The 23,898-nt window shown below is 49.2% G+C and overlaps 1 protein-coding gene and 1 long non-coding RNA gene across 11 annotated transcripts in view; one reads left to right on the forward strand and one right to left on the reverse strand.

Moving 5' to 3' along the window:
* The window catches only part of PDE1C (phosphodiesterase 1C), a 543,851-nt gene that overhangs the window by 304,946 nt on the left and 215,007 nt on the right, over positions 1–23,898 (reverse strand). For 2 of the 9 annotated variants that reach the window (XM_070059703.1, XM_070059704.1), the window contains exon 1: positions 4,399–5,004. The exons of 5 other annotated variants lie outside the window; for them this stretch is intronic. In XM_070059703.1, coding sequence (XP_069915804.1) covers positions 4,399–4,499 — 101 coding nt within the window. In that variant the 5' untranslated portion in view covers positions 4,500–5,004. Of the gene's footprint in view, positions 1–4,398; positions 5,005–5,053; positions 5,229–23,898 lie in introns of those variants that run through there. 2 more of the 9 variants (XM_017344418.3, XM_070059705.1) reach the window with 2 other exon arrangements.
* On the forward strand, positions 3,632–6,449 carry LOC103349441 (uncharacterized). Of its 2 annotated transcripts, XR_517611.4 has the most exons (4): positions 3,632–3,734; positions 3,940–4,043; positions 6,027–6,093; positions 6,229–6,449. It is a non-coding gene; the product is annotated as an uncharacterized lncRNA (long non-coding RNA). The 2 variants fall into 2 exon arrangements; XR_011383133.1 differs by lacking the exon at positions 3,632–3,734 and having other exon boundaries at positions 3,791–4,043.

Consider the following 23,898-nt stretch of genomic DNA (forward strand, 5'->3'; position numbering starts at 1 on the left):
CCCCTTTTTAAAAAATCAGTTAAAAAGAAAAAAACTGAGTAAGAGGTCCTAAACAAGAAATTTAAAATTGAAGACACAGGTTTCCCTGCCCACAGCTTATTCCGAACCCTACCCACCTTTCCTGTGTAGTTCAGAAGTAACGTAGTCCTGTGGACATCAGTGGGGTATTAGGGCTCTTTCAGAAAAAAACACATTTAAAACAACCTAAGCAGAAAGCACTTGACTTGCTCCAAGGAAACACTCACAGGAGCTGGGGGCCCCGGGAGCCCCCTAAAAGACTTCCACTCCATCTTCTCACCTCTGTGTCTCTGAGTGTTGGTCTCACTGCCTTCTGCTTAGAGAAGTCTTTCTATATGAATTAACAGTCACCATGAACACCCAGAGAAGAGGAATGAACACTTTCCATGGCCAATAGAGAAATCTCAGTCAAACACTGTGTTCCTGCTAGGGCTGTGGACCCAGCCTGACCACCCACTGATGCAAGGAGGTGAAATTCTATCGTGTTGCACCCCTATGTTGGGGTGCAGGAGATGGGGTAGGGAGCAGCAGGACCTCTCGCACCACAGTAAGGGGACTGGGAAAGTCTGCTGGATTTATGAGAGCAGTAGCTGTCGCAATCTACTAACCTAATAGCCATTCGCCCGCCTTCACTGTCACAGTATTACATAGTGCAGAAACCACTTTGTCATCTTCATAAAACATAAAGTTTATTATACTGACTACCTCATAGTTGGCCAAAAAGAGAGCTTACATCATTACAACTGTGGCCATCAACACCAAGGAATAAGTGAAACCTGTCTTATGCTCTCAACTTTAAAAAACACAGCACAGAAATACCTTGTGGCCACCGTGCAGTAGGCCAGCAAAGAGAAACCCTTGGTCAGGACCCAACCGTGCAAACCCAAGCAGCCATGAGGCTTCCCCACATCATCTGGGGCACAGAGAACATCCACACCATATGTTCCCACACTGGAAGATTCCACAGCAACAAACTGATCTGGGAGCTCTTAACAGTTCCACCCACTCCTAGAGAAGAAAGAAGCGGGACTACAGCTCCTGAGAACAACCAAGGTTGACAGAGAACAAACATGGGGCTTCTGGGGAGAGTGAGAGGACAGCATCCCTCCGACTGACTGAATTATGACAGCTGAGGAATGCCGTGTTTGTTCTCCCCCAGCTTAGAGAAACTGGGACGTGCCTCCAAGAGGTGGCAGGGCCGCAGAGGCAGGCTGAAGAACACGCCACTCCAGCCCCCGTCAGCCTCTCCACCTGCGTCAGTATGCAGCCTCTTACTCAGGCACAGAGAGCCACCAGGCTAGCACACCTAAGCTTCCACAGACAGAGTCTAAAACTCCCAATTCCTGTGCCAGATGGACTATTTGTATGTTGCCAATGCTACACGGCTAGGTTAGGCTTTTGTCCTAATCCTTTCCTAGGGAAATATGTACCACAGCTCAAAGTTTCAAGCACGTGTTGATGATGTACCACATACAGGTAGCATCGCAGGCACTGGGGACAAACCAGTGAGCAGAAGACAGGAGTCCCCATCCTCATGAAGCTTATATTCCAGTTGAGAGTGACAGACAATAAACAAAATAAATAAATAGACAACACTGAGATGACAAGGAGTACTAGAGAGAAAGCTAGGACAGGGGATGGGTAAGGATTGGAGTATATAGACGATCATCCCAGAACTCCGCTCACTGCCAGGAAAGACCACTGTTCACCACTGTAGAAAATCGGAGACACAAGGGGAGAGCAAAGGGGACAAGAGCAGGATTACACGTGGGACACGGCTTTGCCACGCTTGCCCAGTTCCTACCTCCGTCTGGATGTCCGTGCTCCATCCTAGGTGATGACGTTGATACAACCTGCCTTCTGGCTAACTCCTGGCATGTGGCCATGGACCCGAATGTGTATTTATCTTCATTTTAAATGTTATTAAGTCACATCACAGTCTTTATGCTTCCTTTACCACCTACTAATTGAGCACCTACTGTGTGCTCAACCCTGTTCCAGGCCCTCAAGGTATAGCAGTGAATGAGCAAGACTCACAAACATCTGCCCTTGAGGAACTTAAATTCCAATACAGGAAACAGAAAAATTCAACAAAAACAGGAGCGAGACTGACACGAATGGGATGAGATGAGATCCTACGAAATAATCCGGGTGTGAAATGCTCATGTCCCACACCTGGCTGGCTCTCAGACGAGTGGACGGAATTCCATCCATCTGTGGTCACTTACAAGCCCTTTCCATGAGGAGGTCATGATAATACACTGAAACATGAGAATCACATTGTGGCTACTGGGTCTTTCTGAAATGGTCCAAGTGCAGCTTCTCTTTCTCTCACTGACAATCTTCCCTGTCCACAGAGCATACGTGCAGTCTCCAATCTCCTGAGGGTTTCTATTGTGGACTGCAAAAGCATTATTCCAAGTCCTAGAAAGGAACACATGCTTTGGTTTCCGGAGTCTTTAGCAACATAACCTAGCACTGCTGTTTCGTTTGGAAAAAAAAAAAAAGTGGTACTCAGAATCAGAATGACAGTAAAAAAAGTATATAATAAATAACATACCCTTTTCTAATGAGAGTGAAGCTAAAGCTCCCATGGGATCAGTGCTGGGCAAGTGTTTCAGTAGGAAGGAAAAGCAGAGTGATTAAAAAACACAGACTGGGGAAGGATCACCTGCACCTGCCCATTCCACACTCAGGAGGAGGTGAACACATCGTACTGCAATACCTCAGGGAGAGAAGTCAGATACCAAACCCAGGAAGCTCCAAGACCGCAGGTGCATGCGCTAAGTGCTTTTTCTGCGTAAGTGCCCACCCCGGCTTTGCTGAGCTGACGGAACGCTCATCTGTAGGCTGAGTGGCTGCTTGGAGTAGTGGCGTGAGGCTGAATGGTGAAAGCCTAAAAGAAGCAATGCCCGAGTGTGTGGAAGTGACCGCCTCTCGTCGGCAGGGCAGGGAGCTCAGCTCACCGTCACCGACACTTCCAAGTTGCTCGCCTCGGACCCAGACTTTGTGGACACAACAAACTTTCTGCGTGCAACACAATGTGATGGGACACACAACCAAGAGCTTACTGTAAACACCGCTCTCCAACAGTGGCTGTGTTGCAGGCCCCTCAACCCTCAGGACAGCTTGCCAGGGAGGGAGACAAGATTGCAAAGTTCGTTATAGCCACTGCTTGCAGCAGCCAGAGAAGTCAAAAGCCCAATGCAATGGGCATGAAGCTCACTTGGATGACTGATGGAGCAGCGTTGATAAATGATACCTTTCAATGAGGCTCCCCTTAAAGAAACACAGTGACCTATCACTTCCTCTTGGAAACTCAGTGTCCTGGTTAGGACGTGGTCTTCCCTGAGATGAAGCTCACTTATTCAGTGCCTTTTGACCCCGTTTGTCTTCTGTTTGTGTGTGTGTGCTTTCAGAAATAATAAAGGCAGACAAACAAACAAACTCGTGCAAAGCTAGTTTTCCCATCCATGCCCTTGGGAGGAACCGAGTACCTGGAGCACACAAGAACACTCGGATAAAAACTATTTTTTTAAAACCATAGGACGCCTAATGTGTGATGAATGGAGCACGTGGTCCTCCCGAAAGGTATCTAGGAGCTCCCGGATTACGGAGGAGCAAGCCACAAACGTGCACTCACCCCAGCTTCCTGCCGGGGGTGATGGGCAGTTCCTGGTTTGTGAAAGCTTCTCACTTCTCATGGGAAACATCAGGTATCTGCAGGTCAAGCTCCTCAGTACTCAAACGAATTCAGAGATCTCCTCCAATCAGTCTACCAGAATCCTGGCCGCGGCACCCAAACCAAATGGCCTATTTCACTCTTCTAACCCTGCCAGGAAACCCAGTATTGCTTCTCATTTCCACTTTCTCCAAAGCAGCCTTTCCTCCTAATAAGCCTTTTTGTTTTTCTCCTGCCAGAAAGAACCCCAAGGAAATATAAGAAGTTAAACCACACAAGGGAGAAAGAGAAGACAATGTAACAGCCGGACTGCATGCTGAATTTGCACTGCAACCAAGCCCAGGTTTGTAGAGAAAACTCTTTGTTTGATTAAAAGTCCCTGACCACGGCCCCCAGACTTTTCTTCCCGGATAGAAAGGACCAGAAACACCTCCTTATGTAGTGTGTTACTACCACTGATTTATCTCAGCACATCACTCCTACCCAGAGAAAGCAGTGCGGGGTTGGCGGGGCACGGAGAAGGAGAGACAGCCCCCTGCCCGCGGCCAGGAAGGTGGCAGTGACTGTAATTTACAAGGAAGCAGCTGTGGAACTTCTAGGGCCCTGCAGACACGGGATGAGCCGGTGAGGCTGCGGCTGTGTAATGAATAAGGATGGGACAGGGGAATGGGACGAGAGAAGCAAATAGGTTTACTTACAGCCCTCGGAGCCGGAGCCAGATTTTCTCGATCTGTTCTGGCTGAAGGTATTTCAGAGAATTGCTCTCAAATTCTTCAATCTCCTTGGTTGGGGACTCCATAGCTGTAGAGGACCACCGCGGGTGAGGCTGGGAGAAACTGAGCTGCCCCCTCCCCGCCTCCGCGCAGGGTCCAGCAGCTCTGCCCAGCCCGGCGCCGCGCGCGTGCCTGTCACTGTCACTTTCTCTGAGCGCTCCCCTCACGCGGTCTCCAAACCCGGACTCAGAGCGGGCCTGGATGGGGGGCGATCCTGACCCCAAGGGTTCCCTGGAGGCAGCCACGGGCACCAGCCATGGCGCTGGGATAATGCCCAGCGACACAGATAGGGACTGTGCTCTCGCTCCAGGAGAGAGCACCTCGGGTTTGTTTAGATACTTTTTTTTCCTCCCTAAACAAAGCCACGGAAGCCACCAGGGTGGCAGCTTGAGGATTTGGAGGAAAGGGAAGACAGGGCGGGGAGGAGAGATGGCAAGGAGAAAGTCTGAAGGGGACCCCTGGCAAGAGCCTGGGGGAGCGGGCGCGGGCGGGGTGGTCCCACCCTGGGCCGAGCCGCCGAGCTCCGCCCCGGGCCGCGCCCCCTCCCCCACCCCGCCCCTCTCCCTTTTCTCTCACTTACCAGCCGCTCGCTCGGCTGAGGAGCGGAGCGAGAAAACTGACAAGTGAGAGAAGTCGCTGTCCCTGTCTGGGCTGGCACCGCGGACGCGCAGGGAGGGGCGCGCCGTCTTCAGGGCACGCGCCCGCCCCCGCAGGGCACCCCAGGGCACCGCAGCCCCCAGTCGGCTGCGTGGGCGGCTCCAGATCCCGTGCCACTGAGGTGGTCACGCAGATCCCGGAGAAGGGAAGTCAGGTCTGAGTCCTCCCAAAGCCCAGGGCGGCGGCGGCGTGGGTGGCAGAGTTTCTGCCTAACGCTTCCCTGTACAGCCTCACCTAGGTGCCTGCCGGGGAGCCAGGTGCGTTGTGAAATATTAAAGCAACTGGTAGATGAAAATGACCAGCGCCATGCTTGGAAAGTCTTGATACTAGCAGGAGTTTCTCTCTCCTCCCTCTCTCCTTCTCCCTCTCCATCTCCCCGACCCCCCAATGTCTATACTCCTCCAGGGTTCCCTGTTGGGTGCTGGCAGGGCGGCCGCTGCTCCTGGCTGACAGTTTCAGGTCCAGGAACCTGCAGCTCACCTAGGTGTCCCCCTAGGTGATCTACCAGGTCAGCAGAGTAGAAGACTCTGTGAGAGAGGGCCTGGTGTGCAGGGAGAGGGGAGGATGGAGGGGAGATGAAGCCTGCAGTCACAGGCAGGAACGCAAAGGGGAACAAAGGGCCCCCTCCAAGGGACTGCAGCCCTGAGAGCCCAGAACTGGCCTTCAGACTCCCACGATGGCTTCCCCAGGGGCTACTTCTCCACTGGAACGGAGGATTCCTGACATACAGGGGGCAGGTCATGGTTCTTTCAGCCCCTTCTCTGCGCCAACAGCTCACTTCTCACACTAGGTTATCTGCACACAAGTTCCACTTGTGTGACCTTGACAAAAGAATGAAACGACAGTGTCTGTATCCTACATGGTCATCTGTTTGTTGATTAACATTCATTTTCCAGGAGTTGGAAGGAGGTGAGAGTCGGGGGATGGCATGCATTCTAGCACAGAAGTTACCGCTGCCTCAAGGTACGACGATGACACATGTTGGATCAAAAAGGACCTTGGGGTCGGCGCCGTGCTATAGTAGGTTAAACTGCCTTCGGCACCAGCATCCCATATGGGGTACTAATTTGTGTCCCGGATGCTCCTCTTCTGATCCAGGTCTCTGCTAATGTCCTGGGTGGAAGATGGCCCAGGTGCTTGGGCCCCTGCCTGCATCCCCATGGGAGACCCGAACGAAGCTCCTGGCTTTGGATTAGACCAGCTCTGACTGTTGGGGCCATCTGGGGAGTGAACCAGCAGATGGAAGACCTCTCTCTCTGCCTCTCCCTTTCTCTCTGTAACTCTGCCTCTCAAATAAATAACTGTTAAAAAAGAAAAAAGTACCTGCCCACCACCTTGTCATGCTGTGCAGTCTCCATTCAGTCCAGCCCCTGCCAGGTTTCCTGGCCACATGTACATCTTCACCAGAGGTCAGGGACTCACAGGACCTGGCTCCCCAAACACACAGACGTTTGAACTCTGAGGTCTTCATGGGAAGGGTTGATGGCTCCTCGCTGGAGACTTCATCGAATTATGAGAGGGGTGCCTGGTGGGGGGGATCTTTAGGTCACTGTGGTCCCACACACAGGAGACAGTTCTTGAGAGAGGCTTGCTTATTTAAGCCAAATTCTGCCTAGTTTCTCTCTCTGCTTCCTGGCTCCTGGTGTGCTCACTCCTCCGCCCCTGCTCCACCAGGGCAGCCTCATTAGATGCCCAATTCACAGGCTGCCTGACCCCGAACTGCAAAGCTACACACTACACACCAAAGGACACTCTTTTCTCCCCAAGAAGCTTCGCTCCAGCCTTTTAGTTAAGTTCCAAAATGTTGACTAGTGCACTAGGCAAAGACAGCAGCAAGCTGCTAATATACTAAGGTGGAGTTTATTTACCCGACTCAAACCAGTTATGGGGAACAGTGACCTGGGGGATGCGGTATTAAAAGAAGAAAGCATTTTAGCAATTTGTTTTAGGGATGGAAGACAGGAGCCTGGTCCCCATGTGAGGCACTCCCTCCAGTGTGAACCTCGGACATCCTGCTGTCAGAACACAGACATGTGGTAGTGATCAACACTGTATGAACAAACGTGCTGGAAACTCCCTGTGGCCTCAGCACAGTCCTAAGCATTCTATGCACATGTAACACCCAAAACAACTCTGTGAGGTAGCCACAAGAAAACCAATGCACCCAGAGGCTCCCTTCTAGAAAGAGAACCGAACTGGAGAACAGAGTTTGAGTTAGGGCCCATTACCTTATCATATGGAAACTTGTGCCCATCAGGGGCCAACGCTGTGGCACAGCTGGTTGAAGCCCTGGCCTGAAGCGCCAGCATCCCATATGGGTGCTGGTTCTAGTCCCAGCTGGTCCACTTCCGATCCAGCACTCTGATATGGCCTGGGAATGCAGTAGAGGATGGCCCAAGTCCTTGGGGCCCTGCACCCACGTGGGAGACCCGGAAGAAGCTCCTGGCTCCGGATCAGCATGGTTCCAGCCATTGCAGCCATTTGGGGAGTGAACCAGTGGATTGAAGACCTCTCTGTCTCTACCTCTCAAATAAATAAATAAAATCCTTAAACTTGTGCTCCTCACCACATTCCCTCAACAAAATGATTTCCTGTGGCTCGACTACCTTGATGACTCTTTGAAGAAAGGAAGTGCTGTGAGGAGCAGTGACTGCTGCCGAATGCACACTGTAAGTCATGGCTCCTCCCAGGACTGCAGGACAGCAGGACAGGTGGAGACGGTGAACAGTGCTGCTCGCCTTCCTGCCCATGCCGGCCTCCGACTTCTTCCTGGCCTCAATGTGATTTTCATCGAGTTAAGAGAAGCACTTTTTTTTTTTTTTTTTTTTGAGGAGTAAGGAACTTTCACTACAACTATGCAAATCAGATGGGAAAGGCAAAAAAAAAATCTTTAAAACAGTTTCTGAAACAAGATTTCATTTCATTGTCAAAAATTTCTTTAAAACTAAGCATGTATTAGAATGTTGGGGAGGGGCCGGCATAATGGCATAGCAAGTTAAGCCTTCACCTGCAACGCTGGCATCCCACATGGGCGCTGGCTCAAGACCCAGCTGCTCCACTTATGATCCAGCTCCCTGCTATTGTGCCCAGGAAAGCAGTAGAAGATGGCCCAAATGCTTGGGCCCCTGTGCCCATGCAGGAGACTCAGAAGAAGCTGCTGGCTTCAGCCAGGCACAGCCTTAGCCACTGACAGCTATTTTGAGAGTGAACCAATGGAGGAAAAATCAATCAATCTCTCTCTCTCTCTCCCTCCCTCTCTCTCTCTCTCTGCTTTTCAATAAATATAAATAAATAAATCTTTTAAAAAAGAAGGTTGTGGAAATATACATATAAAACTTTGTTTTATTTTACAGCCATAATAGTTTTTGAGGGCAGAAAGGGGCCTGAAAGATAATCTAGTTTAGAGATTTTCAAATTTTTGAAGTAACAGAACATTTTATTTCAGATAAATTAAGGAACTCCACTGCATACTTCGGTCTCAAAAAGTGAAGATAGAGTGGCTGTGGCTGCCCGAGGACAAGGTTGTTAGTTCTCAGGGCCAGGGTTCACCTCTGCTAATCAACCCAGGAACACAGAGTCTAAGAAATCTCAATGTCACTCCTAGGCTTGCTTTGAAGTTCACTTCCATGGTGACTTTCCAACCCAGCCTCAAGAGTAACACTCTAGGAAACAGCACGGGGCTGAAGATTACTCAAGTATGGACAGGACAGGCATACACACACAACTGACAGTCCAACAGTACCCCCAAATGTATTCATGGTAACTCTGGACTGTCTACATGAAATATAACAAAAGATGAGAAGGAAAGTGCACTCCACATCACAGGCAGAGTTCCAGAGAAGCCGGAGGGCTACTCAGCAAGGGAGTAGGAGTCGGGCTCATCTCTCAGACTTCATGATTCACTAAGAATCACAGTCACCGTAACCACCACCACTACCAGTTGTTGAGAGCTATCATATGCCAAGATCCACGCTGCGCACATCACAGGCTGGTTCATTTCCTCTTCAGCAAAACGCCTGAGTGTGGGTTTCCCTTTGTCCATCTATGTGTGAAGACCAAAGAGGCTCCCAGTAGTTGAATGCTTTTGCAAAGACAGCTCATAAAACCCAGACCAGAAGGCAAAGCTTATGCTTTTCCCTTGGCTATACCACCTCCAGGAAGACACACAATAGATGAAATGTAGACACTAGAGTGAGCCACTGCGGCACAGGTGAAGTAGCCGAGAGTACTGTGGGGGGATCAGGAAGGCTAGAAAGTGGCTGTGACGTTCAAAGTGGGTCATAAAGGCAGGCAGGAAGAGGTCACTGCATGCAAAGGCGTCCAGAAACAGGAGAAGGGGCCCAGTGCTCAGCAATCCATCAACAGTCCTGTGTGGCATGATTCTGAGTGTCTGGCGAGGGACAGCAGGGGAAAATGCTGAAAGGGTGAGCCAGACACTTATGGTCATGCAAGAAGCTTGGGCTCCCCTACAGATGTTAAGGAGCCCTGGGTGGTTCTAAGCAGCAGGAGGCCTGGGCACACGTGGAGGGTACCCTGGGTGTGGCAGCAGGCATGGGCACACATGGAAGATACGCACTGTTCTTAGATACTAACACATGGTGCACTGAGGTCCGCTCTCTATGCAACTTCCCCAGGGAGCATGGAACAACCACGGGGCAAATGATAACCAGAGCCCCATAAGAGAAAGTCAGCTGGTGAATACAAACAGGCTCCTCAAAGGAGCAAAGAAAACAAAGTCAAAAAAAGCAAAGCCCTGTCTCCCGCCAACACTCATCTCCCAGCTGCAAGATGATGACTGCTTGCTTTGACCTCCACAGAGCCCTGGATTCATTTTTCACGACACAGCAGCGACATTACCAAGAGAACTGTTGACAGGAACACTCTGCAGGCATGTTTAGGAAGTGGGGAGTAGCACCAGGCACTGTCAACGGAGGCTCTCTCGCTCACTGCCTTCCCTCTTGGGCGAGCAAGGGGCCTCTTTGTCATATAACTTTTCCTACTGATGTCTCCTCTGTCAATTTTGTGATTTGGAGGAGTCTGTGTCCCAGGACCCCCTTCACTAAAAAATTTTTAAAAATAATTAAAAAAAAAAAAAGGTAAAGGAAGAGGCAGTGGACTGGTTAAGTCCCCCCTAGTCAAAGTCCTATCTGACAAGGCCAGCGCCGCGGCTCACTAGGCTAATCCTCCACCTAGCGGCGCCGGCACACCGGGTTCTAGTCCCGGTCGGGGCGCCGGATTCTGTCCCGGTTGCCCCTCTTCCAGGCCAGCCCTCTGCTGTGGCCAGGGAGTGCAGTGGAGGATGGCCCAGGTGCTTGGGCCCTGCACCCCATGGGAGACCAGGAGAAGCACCTGGCTCCTGGCTCCTGCTATCAGATCAGCGCGGTGCGCCGGCCGCAGAGCGCCGGCCGCGGCGGCCATTGGAGGGTGAACCAATGGCAAAGGAAGACCTTTTTCTCTGTCTCTCTCTCTCACTGTCCACTCTGCCTGTCAAAAAAATAAAAAAAAATAAAAAAAAAAAGTCCTATCTGACATGGGGCTCTGCGCAGTAGCTCCTCAACCACGTGCCCAGGAAGTGGCACAGAGAGGTGAGAAAGAGAAGATGGAAGGTGAGAAAGCATGGAGTGCCAGGCCAGGGCAGGCCAACGCGGCCGTCAGTGTTTGCCCCTCTCTCTGGCAACTGCCCTCATAGGAGAGCTCATGTAAGTCTTTCACCAGCGGCAGCACAGACCAAGGGAAGGCTGAGGAGTGGCACTGATTCATCAGGGGGCCTCTAGGACCAGACCCTTCTTTTCTCTGGCCTCGGCTGAGCTGGTCCCAGTCACCTCTGGATCCCTTTCTACTGCTTACATATTCTGATTTGAAAGACACAGCCTACCCCAGGCTAACCAAGCTTTGCTTTGGTCCAAGAAAACTGTAGTAAAACTCAACTCGGACCTCACCAGGCAAGATGTGATTATAATAGACACAGCTAGGCTGGCCAACCAGAGCCATGCATTCCACACCTCGGAGCATAGCGACTGGTCCAGGGGGTGACAGGTCCCACATGTGCTCCTCATGGGGCATCTGATGTGGTTACCAGAATAAAAAAGGTCTATTGTTTTCATTGTCACAACAAGCTATCAAACTTAAAGTTTTCTTGGCTCTGGGGTTATCCTATCTACCCCAGGAAAGAATACACTACAAAAATGACACCAACACAGAGAACAGAACTAGAAAGACAAAGGGGAATAATGAGAAACATTCTTTTGAGCTCCTTGATTGTGTTATGCCTGAAGTCAAAGTTACCCAGGAACTTTTAAGTTACGTGAGACAAAAAATGCCCCGTCTCCTAATTTTCTTTTCAGTCAAACTAGTCAGATTTGTGTCACTGATAGCAAAAAGAATTCTGATTGACACAATTACCCCTGTGATGTGTTGTTGTAAGCAGCTAAACATTGCATGGCTAGTTTCTTGAACAACGGAGACTCTCATAAAATAGAAGTTGGGATGGACATTTGGCACAGTGGTTAAGTGCCGGTAAAGACCTGTAGCCCAGCTGGAGTCCCTGGACTCAAGTCCTGGTTCAGGCTCCTGACTCTAGCTTCCTGCTTAATGCATACCCTATGATAACAGGCAATGGCTCAAGTAGGCGGGCCCCTGCCACCCACCTGACAGAACCTAGATCAAGTTCCTAGTTTCTGGCTTCGGCCTGGCCCAACCTCAGCTATTGTCGGCATTTAAGGGGTGCACTGTCGGATGGGAGCTAGTTCATTCTCATTCTCTCTCTCTCTCTCTCTCATAATACAAAATAAATAAAAATAAAATAGCAGTTCCTCCTCTAGCTCATCCACTCAACAGAACATGAGGGGAAGTGAAATGGAACACTGTAGAGAACCTTGAGGTGGGCAGAGCACTCAAGATAAAGAAGGAAACTTTATTATTTTATAGTAATCAAAGCTTTTTGATAATGATTTATTAATGCACTGCCATATTACAAACATGATTCCCTCAAAACCACCCTGTGGTGAATGAAACTATTATTATTATTATTATTATTTATTCCCAGGTTAGAAAGGAGGTGGCTGAGGTCTAAGAGCTGCACCAGCTTGCCACGGGCTGCTCTGTCACCCCCCAGCTGGGGCAGGATGACAACACAGGCTCTCCGACTCTTGGCCCTGTGGTCACTCTGCCTCTCGGAACACACCGCCATGCCAGCAGAATTCACTTGGCTATCCTGCGGAAATTGGAATTTCTGTTCATATAACTGCTGATGCTTCAGTCAGCCACATTCTGCCCCAAATGCACATAAATCAGCAAATTGTTCTTCCTGTTGCTGTAAAGCACATTTGAATATGGGAAACCTCAGAGCTGAGAGGGATCTTAGCGATCCCCTTACCCAAGCTCCTAATTCTTCTGGTAAGGAATGAACAGCCCAACCCAGTTAAGTGACTGCACAAGCTGGTGGCAGAACTGGGACCAGAAGCCATGAACTAGAACTTCCAACCCAGTGCTCTACTGTCTCCAAAGTATTTCCCCAGCACTCAAGAATGGCTTTTGCTTCCAGCTGAGGATTCAGTGCAATGGTTTCCTCATAGCAGAAGAAATACCCACTAAAAGAAGAGGCCACTGGCCAAGGCTTCCTGAAGGAAAGGGGTCTCTTGGGGAATGGACAGTACCAGAGAAGAGCAGAAGCTCCAGGAAAGTGGAAATGTGCAGGGCGGGTGACACAGGCGACAACAATGAACCTGTTGTGATAGGTGTACAGGGGTCAAGAAAGGCACATTGGTCAAAGGTTTCTTATACAGACTAAGGGAGGTCTGGACTACTACGTTAAAGCTTAGGCTTTTTATGCTGTTACCAATAGGAAAGCATTAAAATTTGTTGAGCAGGTAGTTAGCTGTTGCAAAGAAGGATTCAAAATCAGGTTTTCAAAATTGTTTTTGAAAGGCCACCAGAAGCAGCTGGTGTTGTGCCATAACAGATTAAGTCACCACCTGCAATACCCACATCCTATATGGGCACCAGTTCAACTCCTGGCTGCTCCACTTCTGATCCAGCTCCCTGCTAATGTGCCTGCGAAAGCAGTGGAGGACATCCCAAGTGCTTGGCCCCCTGCACCCACGTGGGAGACTCGGAGGAAGCTCCTGGCTCCCACCTTTGGCCTGGCCAAGCCCTGGCTGTTGAGACCATTTAGGCAGTAAACCAGCAGATGGAAGATCTCGCTAAGACAAAAGAAAGACAAAAGAAAGATGAGAGGAGGGAAGGGGAGGGAAGGGGAGGGGAGGGGAGGGGAGGGAAGGGGAGGGGAGGGGAGCGGAGGGAAGGGGAGGGAAGGGGAGGGAAGGGGAGGGAAGGGGAGGGAAGGGGAAAGAAGGCAGGCCACCAGAAGTAGACTTATCTCTGTACTGGAGACTAAAAGATCTCACAAATACGAACTGGAGTGTTTCATTCATTCAACAAACACTTGCTGAGTGCCTACGTTGTGCTACATACTCTGTTATACTGGGTATGCAATGTTGAATAAAAATTCTCCATTCTGTATACCACGGAGCTTTAATCTGGGGAAACAGATACTAGGCAGATTGTAAAACAACAGAGACACCACTGTAAATGGCAGCAAGTGTCATAAAGAAAATAAACAGTGCAGTACAAATAACAACAGAGACGGGACCTATTCATAGATAGGGTGGCATTTCGGCTGCCTATCGGTAAATAACAAACCATCTGCAACATTTATTGACTTAACTATTAGCCAGGTTCATAAAAAAAGTTCAACATCACTCATCATTAGGGAAATGCAAATCAAAAACAAATGAGATACCACGTCACTTCCATGAGATCAACTGCATATAAAAGGTAGCACGGGCTGGTGAGGGTGTGGCCAAAGGGGCAGGCTGGCACACTGCTGGTGGGAATACAAATTCCTGCAGCTATGTGGGAAACAAGACGGAAGCTCCTCAAAAAAGTAAAACTAGAACTGTCATGTGATCCAGACATCCCACTATTCAGTATGTGTCCAAGAGAAAGTAAATCGGACTTCCAAGAGCTATCTGCACTTCTACGTCTCCTGCAGCACCATTTACAACAGCCAGGAAATGGAAACCACCTAAGAGTGTATCCACGGATGGGCAGAGAAAATGCAGCACTAGACACAGGGGAATACTACTCAGCCCTAGAAGGACCAAACCTCGGCATCCACAAGAGCGGGCTGGAACTGAGGTCATAGCGGTAATTGAAGCAAGCCAAGTGGAGGAGACAAATGTCCTGTGATCCCACTCACACGTGCAATCTTGGAAAAGCCGATCTCCAGAAGCTGAGAAGAAAAGGGTGATTAACAGACAATGGGGAGCACAGAAGGATAGAGGGATGGGGGAAAGTCATCTAATGGACACTAAGTTACTGTTAGACAGGAGTAGGAAGCCCTGGTGTTCCCTTGCACAGTAGGATGACAAGGGATAACGATAATGTGATAATGTGCTATTTTTCCAAAAAATAGAAAGCTACATAAAAGAGTTTTTAATGTTTTCACCATAATGAAATGATAGATGTTTGAGGCCACAGATACGTTTACCCTGATTACACGTTACACAATGTACATGTGTGTTGAAACATCACATGGTAGCCCATAAATAATTACAATTTTTATGTGTCACTTAAAAACTTCAATTTTGGGGCCAGCAATGTGGCACAGCCAGTAAAGCCGCCCCTGGAATGCCGGCATTCCATGAGGGCACTGATTCAAGTTCCAGCTGCTCCACTTCTGATCCAGCTCTCTGCTAATGGCTGGGAAGCAGCGAAAGATGGCCCAACTGCTTGGGTCCCTGCACCTGCATGGGAGACTTGAAAGAAGCTCCTGCCTCCTGGCTTCAGATCAGCTCAGCTCTGTCCATTGCAGCCATTTGGGGAGTGAACCAGCAGATGGAAGACCTCTCTCTCCTCTCCTTCTCCCTCTTTCCCTCTCCCTCTCTCTCTCTCTCTCTCCTCTCCCCCCATCACTGAACTCTACCTTTCCAATGAAAAAATAAATCTAAAAAAAAAACTTTAAATTTAAAAAACAAACAAAATCATCATTTTCCTCTCCCCTGATCCTGTGGGTTGATAGGCAATTCTTTGGGCCTTGTCTGGGGTCTCTCGTGTAGCTTCAGTCAGCCAGCAATGAAGGCTAGAAGAGCCAATATGGCTTCAGTTCTGGGTCTGGTGCCTTGGCAAGGACAGGTGCAAAGCTGGGGCCTTTCTGTATGACTGGTGTGGGTTTCTTTACATGGCAGCCTGAGTGCAAGAGCAAGGACCCAAGAGGGAGGAGGCAGAAGCTGCCGCTCTTTAACCTTAAAGGCTGAACCCGGACTGGCACAACTTCCCTTTCTGCAGCAGAAAGGCTGAAGTAATCCCAGGACTGACCTTGATGCAATGGGAGGAGAAATAAACCCCACGTCTCCCTGAGGCTGGGAAGAGGGAGCAACACCGACTTTTCAGCCATCTTCAACCCACCCTGGTGGAGAAGGATGGCCTCCATGAAGAGGCGACATCTGGACCAGGGCCTGAAAGAGGAGTTGGCCAGGTACCAAACAGGAGGAAAACATTTCTCAAAATAGGGGAAAGCACACAAAGATTCCGAGGTAAGAAGGAGCTCACTGGGTTCAGCAATTGAAAGGAAGGAAGTTGTGGGTGGAGTGATGTGGCAAGAGGGAGCAGGGTCTGAGGAGCTCAAGGAGATCCCACGTAAAGCCCCAAGGGTCCATCTAGGGATCCATTCAACTGTGGTCTCCTGGAGAGCAAAGATAAGAAATCATTGCCCCCTCCACACACACACTGCACGATCGGAGTGACCAACAACCGACTACACTTCCAGGGACGGGAATGAGAGACTTCCGTCATTTGTGGTGCAAAAGTGAGTCATTCCTGGCCCAGAAGAGACATGGAAACAAATGAATCTTCAACTGGACCTGAAGCACACGGAAGCCCAATCACAGAGGCCTTTAGTGTCGCGCAGTCACTTTCAGGACATAAAGGGTTAACTTCCAGTTATCTGACACAGAGCGATCATCCCTGTATCCCCCAGATCACGGCAACGCTACTTCTGTGTGATGCAGCACATGAGGCAGAGGAGCGATGCTAACTGATCTCCACTGCATTTTCAACATCGTCTCGGCCACACCTAAGGTCTATGGGAGTCCCTGTGGTTCTCATCGGCCACACCTAAGGTCTATGGGAGTCCCTGTGGTTCTCAGAAGGCAAATGATTTTTAAGACCCAGGAGAATCAGGACTAATGGCCCTGTGAGTCCCGCCACCCACAGCTTTTAACAGATCTGTGCTAATAAAATAGACTCAGAAGGCACCTTGACCCAGCCCACAGTCCTTCATATTCACTGACTCACAGAAGTTGATTGATGTGTATATTTCTGTTTTGGAGACATAAACAGGCTTCTCAAAGCAGGCAGTGGGACTTGATTTATGGAGAAGAATAGAAACTTAAGGACACAATTTAAATGTAATTAGCATGCAAAGCAATTCTTGGCAAAAGAATCTCAAAAGGTTTCTGTGCAGCCAGTACTCCATGGAGCTAGGTGGACACCCAGACCCAGTGGCCCATGGCTCCACACTGCCTGGGCTGAATGCAAATGAAGAAATGAAAATTAATCTCCTCAATAGGATTTAGGAAGCACTTGGGAATTTTAACTGAAGCATTGAAGGGAAAGAGTATGGAGTCCTGGAAAAGAGCGCCCATCAAGTCCATTAAACCCTTGTTAGAAGCCACTCTGCTTCCACTGTGGGCAAAGCAAGGAGAGCCTTCAGAGCCAGACGACTGCACTGAATGCGTCCCCTCTCCCACCCAGCACACAGGACATTTGTCAACACCAGGGTCTGCTACACCCATTCCAAAAATGCAGAGCTCATGCTCTCTACAGCCTTTGCACAACCTGGTCTCGTCTGCCACGGAGGGTCCTGCTGAAACGTGGGTGTTTCCCCCAAACACCTAGTCTACCCATGAGTCAACCTAGTAAAATAACCAACCAGCCTCTCACCCAGCTCCAAGCGGTGCCTAAGGATGCTGCCATCACCGGGGACTTTCGATCACTTTCCTACTCATGTAGGCAGGATTTATCTGACTCAAGGAATGTGCTGGAACTAGCTGGTCAGAGAGGGAATTTTAACTCATGACTTTTTCAAAATTCCTCCCTTCCCTTATCAAAATCAAAGCAAGTTAAGGATCTGTTGACCAAGGGCTGATCATCTACCACTGGTGAGAGTCACTAAATGTGGCTTTTAGAACCAACATCCTCATCAAAATGAAAAATGTGTTCATGACAGAATACTGGCAGGAGATTGACATAGTCCAATTTAATTATGAATCTGATTAGCACTGCAGTGATAGGCTATCTCCCATGGTTACTCTCTAGCCCTAGAAACAGACCCTACTATGAGAGGACTTCCAAGATTCAGGGAAAATAGAATTAAAAGATAAATTTATTTTGATGCAAAAAAATTTGAAATCCACGCATACGAGGGGGTCTTCAAAAAGTTCACGGAAATGCATATTATGAAAACACTGTGCAAGAATTTTGAAATCTTTGCACCAAAATAAACTTACCTTTTAATTCCATTTTCCATTTTCCGTGAACTCCTCTTTTACATACATCATCATAAACCATTTAAAGAGAAAAAGGAGGAAACAAAATCTCTCCTTGAATGCTGCAGAAATTTTCAAGGAAAAGGACTTCTGAAAATGTAGTGGTTGGATTCTTTCTTTTTATTTTTTTTAAAGCCAATTAAGCAGGTGCTTAAATGTAAGAGCTTATCAGCGCTTGCTCTTCAAAATGAATGCATGATTCTGGGCAAGCTGGCAGCCGTCTGGAGCCACGTCATTTCGCGCTGCCTGAAACACACATCCCCGGGCTGAGTCCCCACCCCCCACCCCCACCCCTTGCCTGGCATTTGCTGTATTTGGAGCCAGATTTGTCTCCGAGGCTGGGTTTGCCAAGCCGGTGGGAGCCCCGCGGAGGCGAAAGGCCCCATTTGTCCCAGCTGCTGCTAACCATGGCGCCAAATCAACATCCCGTCAGCCGGCGCTTTGCTGGCAGCAACTGCAATTGATAGGACTCCCGAGGCTCTGTGACGTGGCCGGGTGTTTGCACAGTAAAGGAAAATCCCTCTCTGCACCACCGGTTTTGAGGCTCTGACCTCACTCCAGTGGAGCGCGCCCGCCTGTCTTTAATCACCCGTGAAATGGTGCAGAGCAGAAGCTGGGAGGAAAGAACCCAGGGGGATGACCAGATGTGACTCATGCTTCTCACCTTTGCAAGCAAGGAACATTTTTGGAGCAGACTCTGTGCTGGTCTGCCTCCGTGGGATGCGAGACGGAGAATAATCCTCCCGGGGCCAGCAGACACGGATCTTGCCATGCAGCTGAAAGGAACTGCCCCATCAATAATGCATAGGCACCCATGGCTGACATATTTTTCAGCTCTCTGAGTAATTGAGCAGTTGTCAAAATATAGCGCTAAAAGGTCACAAGTGGACAGGGTCGTCATTGTTGCTGAAAGGGCAGATTTAACCCTGGGTGGCAGGTAGCCAGAGGGCATATCCAATCTCTGTGCTTTCTCCAAGCACCAATACTGCTACTGACACACGACAGGAAGAGCGGTGGTGTAGGAATGCGGATCATAGCTCCTGTTTGCTGTGTGTACGTTGCATGCTCTACCCTTTATGCAAGTATGATAGCCCATGGAATCCTCATACTGAAATTTAAGCAACTTTCCAAGGTCATGCAGTAAGAACTGGATTTGAACTGAACCCTGATAATGACCCACAGAGTGTGACCCTCCCCAAAGCCAGCAGGTATTTGTGGCTTCAGAGACTAACTTTGGGTGTCTACGGTACTGTGACTTTGTAATTACTGACCTGGCCACTTCAAATCATCTTTAAGCCACTTTACAAACAATGAGGAGACAAAGGAGAGAGGGGACCCCTAGCCCAGGGCACTGAGAGGGATTGCATCCACCCCCTCATTTGATGGACTACAAATGGATCCCTAGACTTAGAATGGCACAGCACAGCCAAGGTGGCAGGAAAGGCCTCAGGGGTGTCCAGGCACAGCTTTCACAGGCAGGCAACACTCCCTTCCCAAGGGTTTCCCATGACAAAAAGAGAATTTGCAAGCCTGCTGAGGAATGTCTGGCATGTTGGAAGTAGCAGAGCTGGGGCCCTGGTCAGAAACCCTGCAGATCACATCCCCAGGAAACTCCCTCACCACAGGCCCCTGGCTTCCTTTTGCCCCAGAAGCATTTTTTCCTTCTCTCCAGGGGAAGAAGAGAGATCATAGTCAACAATGTTCTCACTTGCTTCTTTAAAGCAAGACACAGTAGTTCTTTGGTGCCATTTTTAAACTCATCCCCTTCCCTTTGTCTAGTTTTTGTCCCCCGCATCCTGCAAGAAATCAAAAGACAGCACCTCCCTGGAATGAGGTGCGCAAATGAGGGCAGAACAAGGGGATCTGGGATTAAATGCTACAGAGTTGAAGAGAATGCATGCAGTGGGTAAAGCAGCTGCCTGAAGTGCCGGCATCCCATATGGGCACCGGTTCAAATCCTGGCTGCTCCATTTCTGATCTAGCTCTTTGCTATGGCCTGGGAAAGCAGTAGAAGATGGCCCAAGTCCTTGGGCCCCTGCACCCACATAGGAGACCTGGAAGAAGTTCCTGGCTTTGGATCAGCGCAGCTCTAGCCATTGCAGCCAACTGGGGAATGAACCAGCGGATAGAAGACTTCTCTCTCCCCCTCTCTCTCTCCTCTCTCTGTATAACTCTGATTTTCAAGCAAACAAATAAATCTTAAAAAAAAAAAAAAAAAAAGAAAAACAATGTATGGACTTAATTGACCTGGCAGCCTTACTGTTAAGGACACACATAGTATTTAGAGCAAAATAACAACCCTCCAGCATGCATCTCCTTCTGGAACAGTCCTTTCGACAGGCTTTCCAAATCAGAGTGCAGAATTCTGCTAAGTGCCCTGTGTGGTCTGTGCTCACCCCAGATTAATGAAGCATTCCTAACACCTGTGCTTATACTTCTCACACTGGCATCCCAGCCAACACAGGGGTGGTTGCATCTGCGAGGGAGCAAGCCTCTAAACTCCGGGGCCTCGGATGGCAATGACCTTGACATGCACTGCTTTCCTCTCACCACCCAGGAAGCTGGGAGCTCAGCACCCCAGAGCCTCCTCAGGGTCTCAAAACCAACCCGAGGGAAATAATTCACTGTGTTACAGTCTGCAAATGTCCCCTTTTCTCCCAAGACAGATACTATATGTAGCCTGTGAGGACAGAGGAAGGAAGGACTCCCTTAAAAAGTCCCTTAAAAAGTGTGCATTTCCCTCTCACTGTGAGTTCTGTAAAGCAACATGCAGAAAGTGTGTCCTGTGTCACACCCCCCACCTTCATGGCCAAGGCTGCCTGATCTTTCCTGCTCACCAGGGTGCCAGGGTGCCTGGAGCCACCCTCCTGGCCACTAAGCATGGGGGCTTTCCAACAGCTTTCTAAAGACCACCCAGATCTCACACCAAGAAGGAGAGGCCACAGATGTCCCCCTTTTCCCTCACAGCCAACGGAGATACTTCTGGTCATTCAAGGTTGCCATGCCAATGTGGAGCCATCAGCTCTGGCCACAATCAGGAGGGAGCTGGGGCCTCCCTTCCAGATACTACTGCTCAGCCAGGAAGACAGCCCTGTAAGATGAAAGCAGAAATTACCAGAGGTTTTGCAAAAGGGATCTCCCACTGACGACTTGCTTTAAGGGTTTGCCATTTAAAAAACGGAAAAGCCAAGATGATAGCAAAACAATTTTTGTTAGGAAAAATTTATGACACATCTGCTATGTGCAAAGCACAATGTTGAGTGTGGTCCTAAGTATTGTCTTGGTGAATCTTCACAGCATCCTGGGAATTCAGTGTGTTTTTCTCCATTTTTCTGAGAAAGGCGGTTTGGAGAGGGTAAGCAGTGCCTCCCCCCCGCCAAAAAAAAAGGCCCACTCATCATACAGATTCCCGATTTCAAAGTCCAGTTCTCACCAGAGCTGCCTGAGGGCAGCTGACCATGCTGTCTGCCATGGCTGAGTCCCAGGATTCTCCACTTTCAATGCGGGAAAGCCCAGGACAAGACCATCGCCTGAGCTGCCTCTTCTTACTACAGTATGCGCTTAGAAAAGCCAGTCTGAATACCTGAAAGACTACACAGAATCAATAACTGGGCCCTAGGGGACAGGGTGGGAGACCCCTTTCAGAGGAGTGAGGTCCTTTCCCATCCAGTTAATGGCCAATTGCCTTCAATCATGAAACCACTGGAGAGAGTTTGCGGCAGGCAGAGCGTTAATCCCCAGTTGCCCACTTCCGGATCACTTGCTCTAGCTGACTCTTAAAGGAAGCTTCCCAGTTGTGCGCATACCCTGAGTTAGTTCCCTTTGGTCTGTCTGCTACAAAATGTCAACTGCATCTCTAGCTCTGGTCATTACAATTTATGCCCCTGATACATTTACCCAAAGATGCCAGTCCGGTATCTTGCTAAGGGGACACCCGTGGATTCGGTAGCATGGACGTGACTCAGCAGTTTAGAAGGCTGATCTCACTTCTCAGAGCCCTGGGCTGCACTTTTTGCTAGGACTTCTGCCTCATTCATTCCACAAACGTCGATGCCAACTCTTGTGTCAGGTCTAAGGCTCTTGCCTTAGCATGACTTTGTACATGGTAAAGGGCTCATTCTTCAAAGGGTCTCATCCTAGGGATCAAAACCGTGACAGATAAGGTAGAAGTCATAAGCCTCCCCTTTATCATCCAGTGACTTGATCAAAGTTAAACCAGGATCAGCTACTAAGTCCCAGCAGCCGAAGTGTGGTGCTGAACGCTACGTGCTTTGAGTTAGGCCTAGGCCAAGAGGCCCTTGATGCTTTGAAATACTGTGGGTAGGGCAGATCCCGATGGACCTCTGTACAGCTCTCTCAGTAGCTCTCTCTCTCTCTCTCTCTCTCTGGGAGTACAAGAAGGCATAATTTTCTGATTCACTTCTCAACCTCACGGATCATGGCCACATGGAAGGGAGTGCTGAATGAGTCACCGTGGCCTGAGAATATGTGGGACAGGAGCTCATCCTTCTCAAGCAGCAGTGGGTAAGCCCCCTTCCCATCAGGCTCTGCTTTGTGCAAGTGTCTCCCATGGCCACAGTTTGCTAGGAAATGCTGAACAACTGGGTTGGGGCAGAAAAGTTCTTATGTCTGGGATTTGCCGATTCCTGTGGTATATATATTCCTACCGCCACTAGTTCCAGGCTGCCAAGATGGCATCCATAAACACAGAGCTGGAAGGAGATGCACCCATCGCCTCCCACCAGCTGCCTCCAGTGCATGGCCACACAAATCTGCCCACTCAGAACTCAGCCTTTCACCCCTCTTCATCACAAGCTCTCCCAATTCTTGAAGGTGGGAAGAGGGGAACCTTGTTGTAAGAACATCAGGGACACACATGACATTTGGCTTAACTGTAGGATGTGCAGTTTTACTGTGCAAAGTCAAGTAATTGATTCCTCTACTGCTAAATACGTTCAGTATATAATTTCAGAGAAGCATCCAAGTGGCTGTGAAAGAGGGGATGCTGCCATCATTACATAGAGGAGGGAGCAGCCTCAGAGCGGTCAAGACACTGCCAAAGGAACAACTGAATCAGAGCCCCAAACGCTGTCCCTCCTGTATCCCTTGTGCGTTTAAGAACTCCCACATCTCTCCATAGAAGCATCTGGGTTCCGTTCATAGTGCAAGTGTGACACTGAAGCTCCCACCCCCAGGCCTTTCCCTGGATCCTGAGTTCTCCTAGAGCAAAGCCCCAGACATGCAGCACAGCACGTGCCCTGATGGTGCTGCACCCACCATGCCCTGATGGCTGCACCCACCCTGCCCTGATGGCTGCACCCACCCTGCCCAGCTTGATCTCATTCTCCATCTTCCCAACCAAACCCAAAACCTGGCCTAACCTCCATCCACGCTACTTGGAGCTGCCTTCACATGACACAACTCTGCTTTCTGCGTGGTTTGAGACATGCCTCCTCCGTGCATAGCCCTATCCAGAGATAAGACCTGCACAGCTGCTATGCTCTGTGACTACAGTAGCTCCCCTCATCTATGGCTTCACTGTTTGAAGCTGCAGTTCCTGGCAGTCAGCATTGAGTCATTGCTACGTCCAGCATATCTGTACTGATGTGTACAGTACAATAAGGTACATTGAACAAGAGAGATCACATTCACATAACTTTTATTGTGGTACATTGCTATCACTGTTCTATTTGATAATTAAACTATAATATTATTGTTATGGTATCTAATTTATAAATTCAGCTTTATCATAGGTCTAGAAAATACTTAGTATACTGGTATAGAGAGTTCCACCTTGGCTATGGTTTCAGTTCTGGAAGATATCCCCTGAGGATAAGGGAGAATTCCTGAATTTATACAGAAAACAATCTTCCCTCTAGACACCTGGAAGGCAGGGAATAGACTAAAATTGTCCTCTGGAATATATAGGACATGTATAACAAATGCTTGCTGAAACATCTTATTTCATTAAGAAAAATAGTCCTGCTACTCCAAAGCATTTTGGCTGCTGCCTGCCTGATGACTCACCATCGCGGGAAAGCAACCTCACAGCAGTAGCATTTCTCCTGAGGGGCTGACCCTTGTCAGAGGGGAAGACAGGCTGAAGTCCAACAGCTCTCACAGTGTGTTCTCAGCAGAGGCCGGGCTGCTTCCCGGGGAA

This window comes from Oryctolagus cuniculus, chromosome 16, assembly GCF_964237555.1.
Source record: "Oryctolagus cuniculus chromosome 16, mOryCun1.1, whole genome shotgun sequence".
Lineage (NCBI taxonomy): Eukaryota > Metazoa > Chordata > Mammalia > Lagomorpha > Leporidae > Oryctolagus > Oryctolagus cuniculus.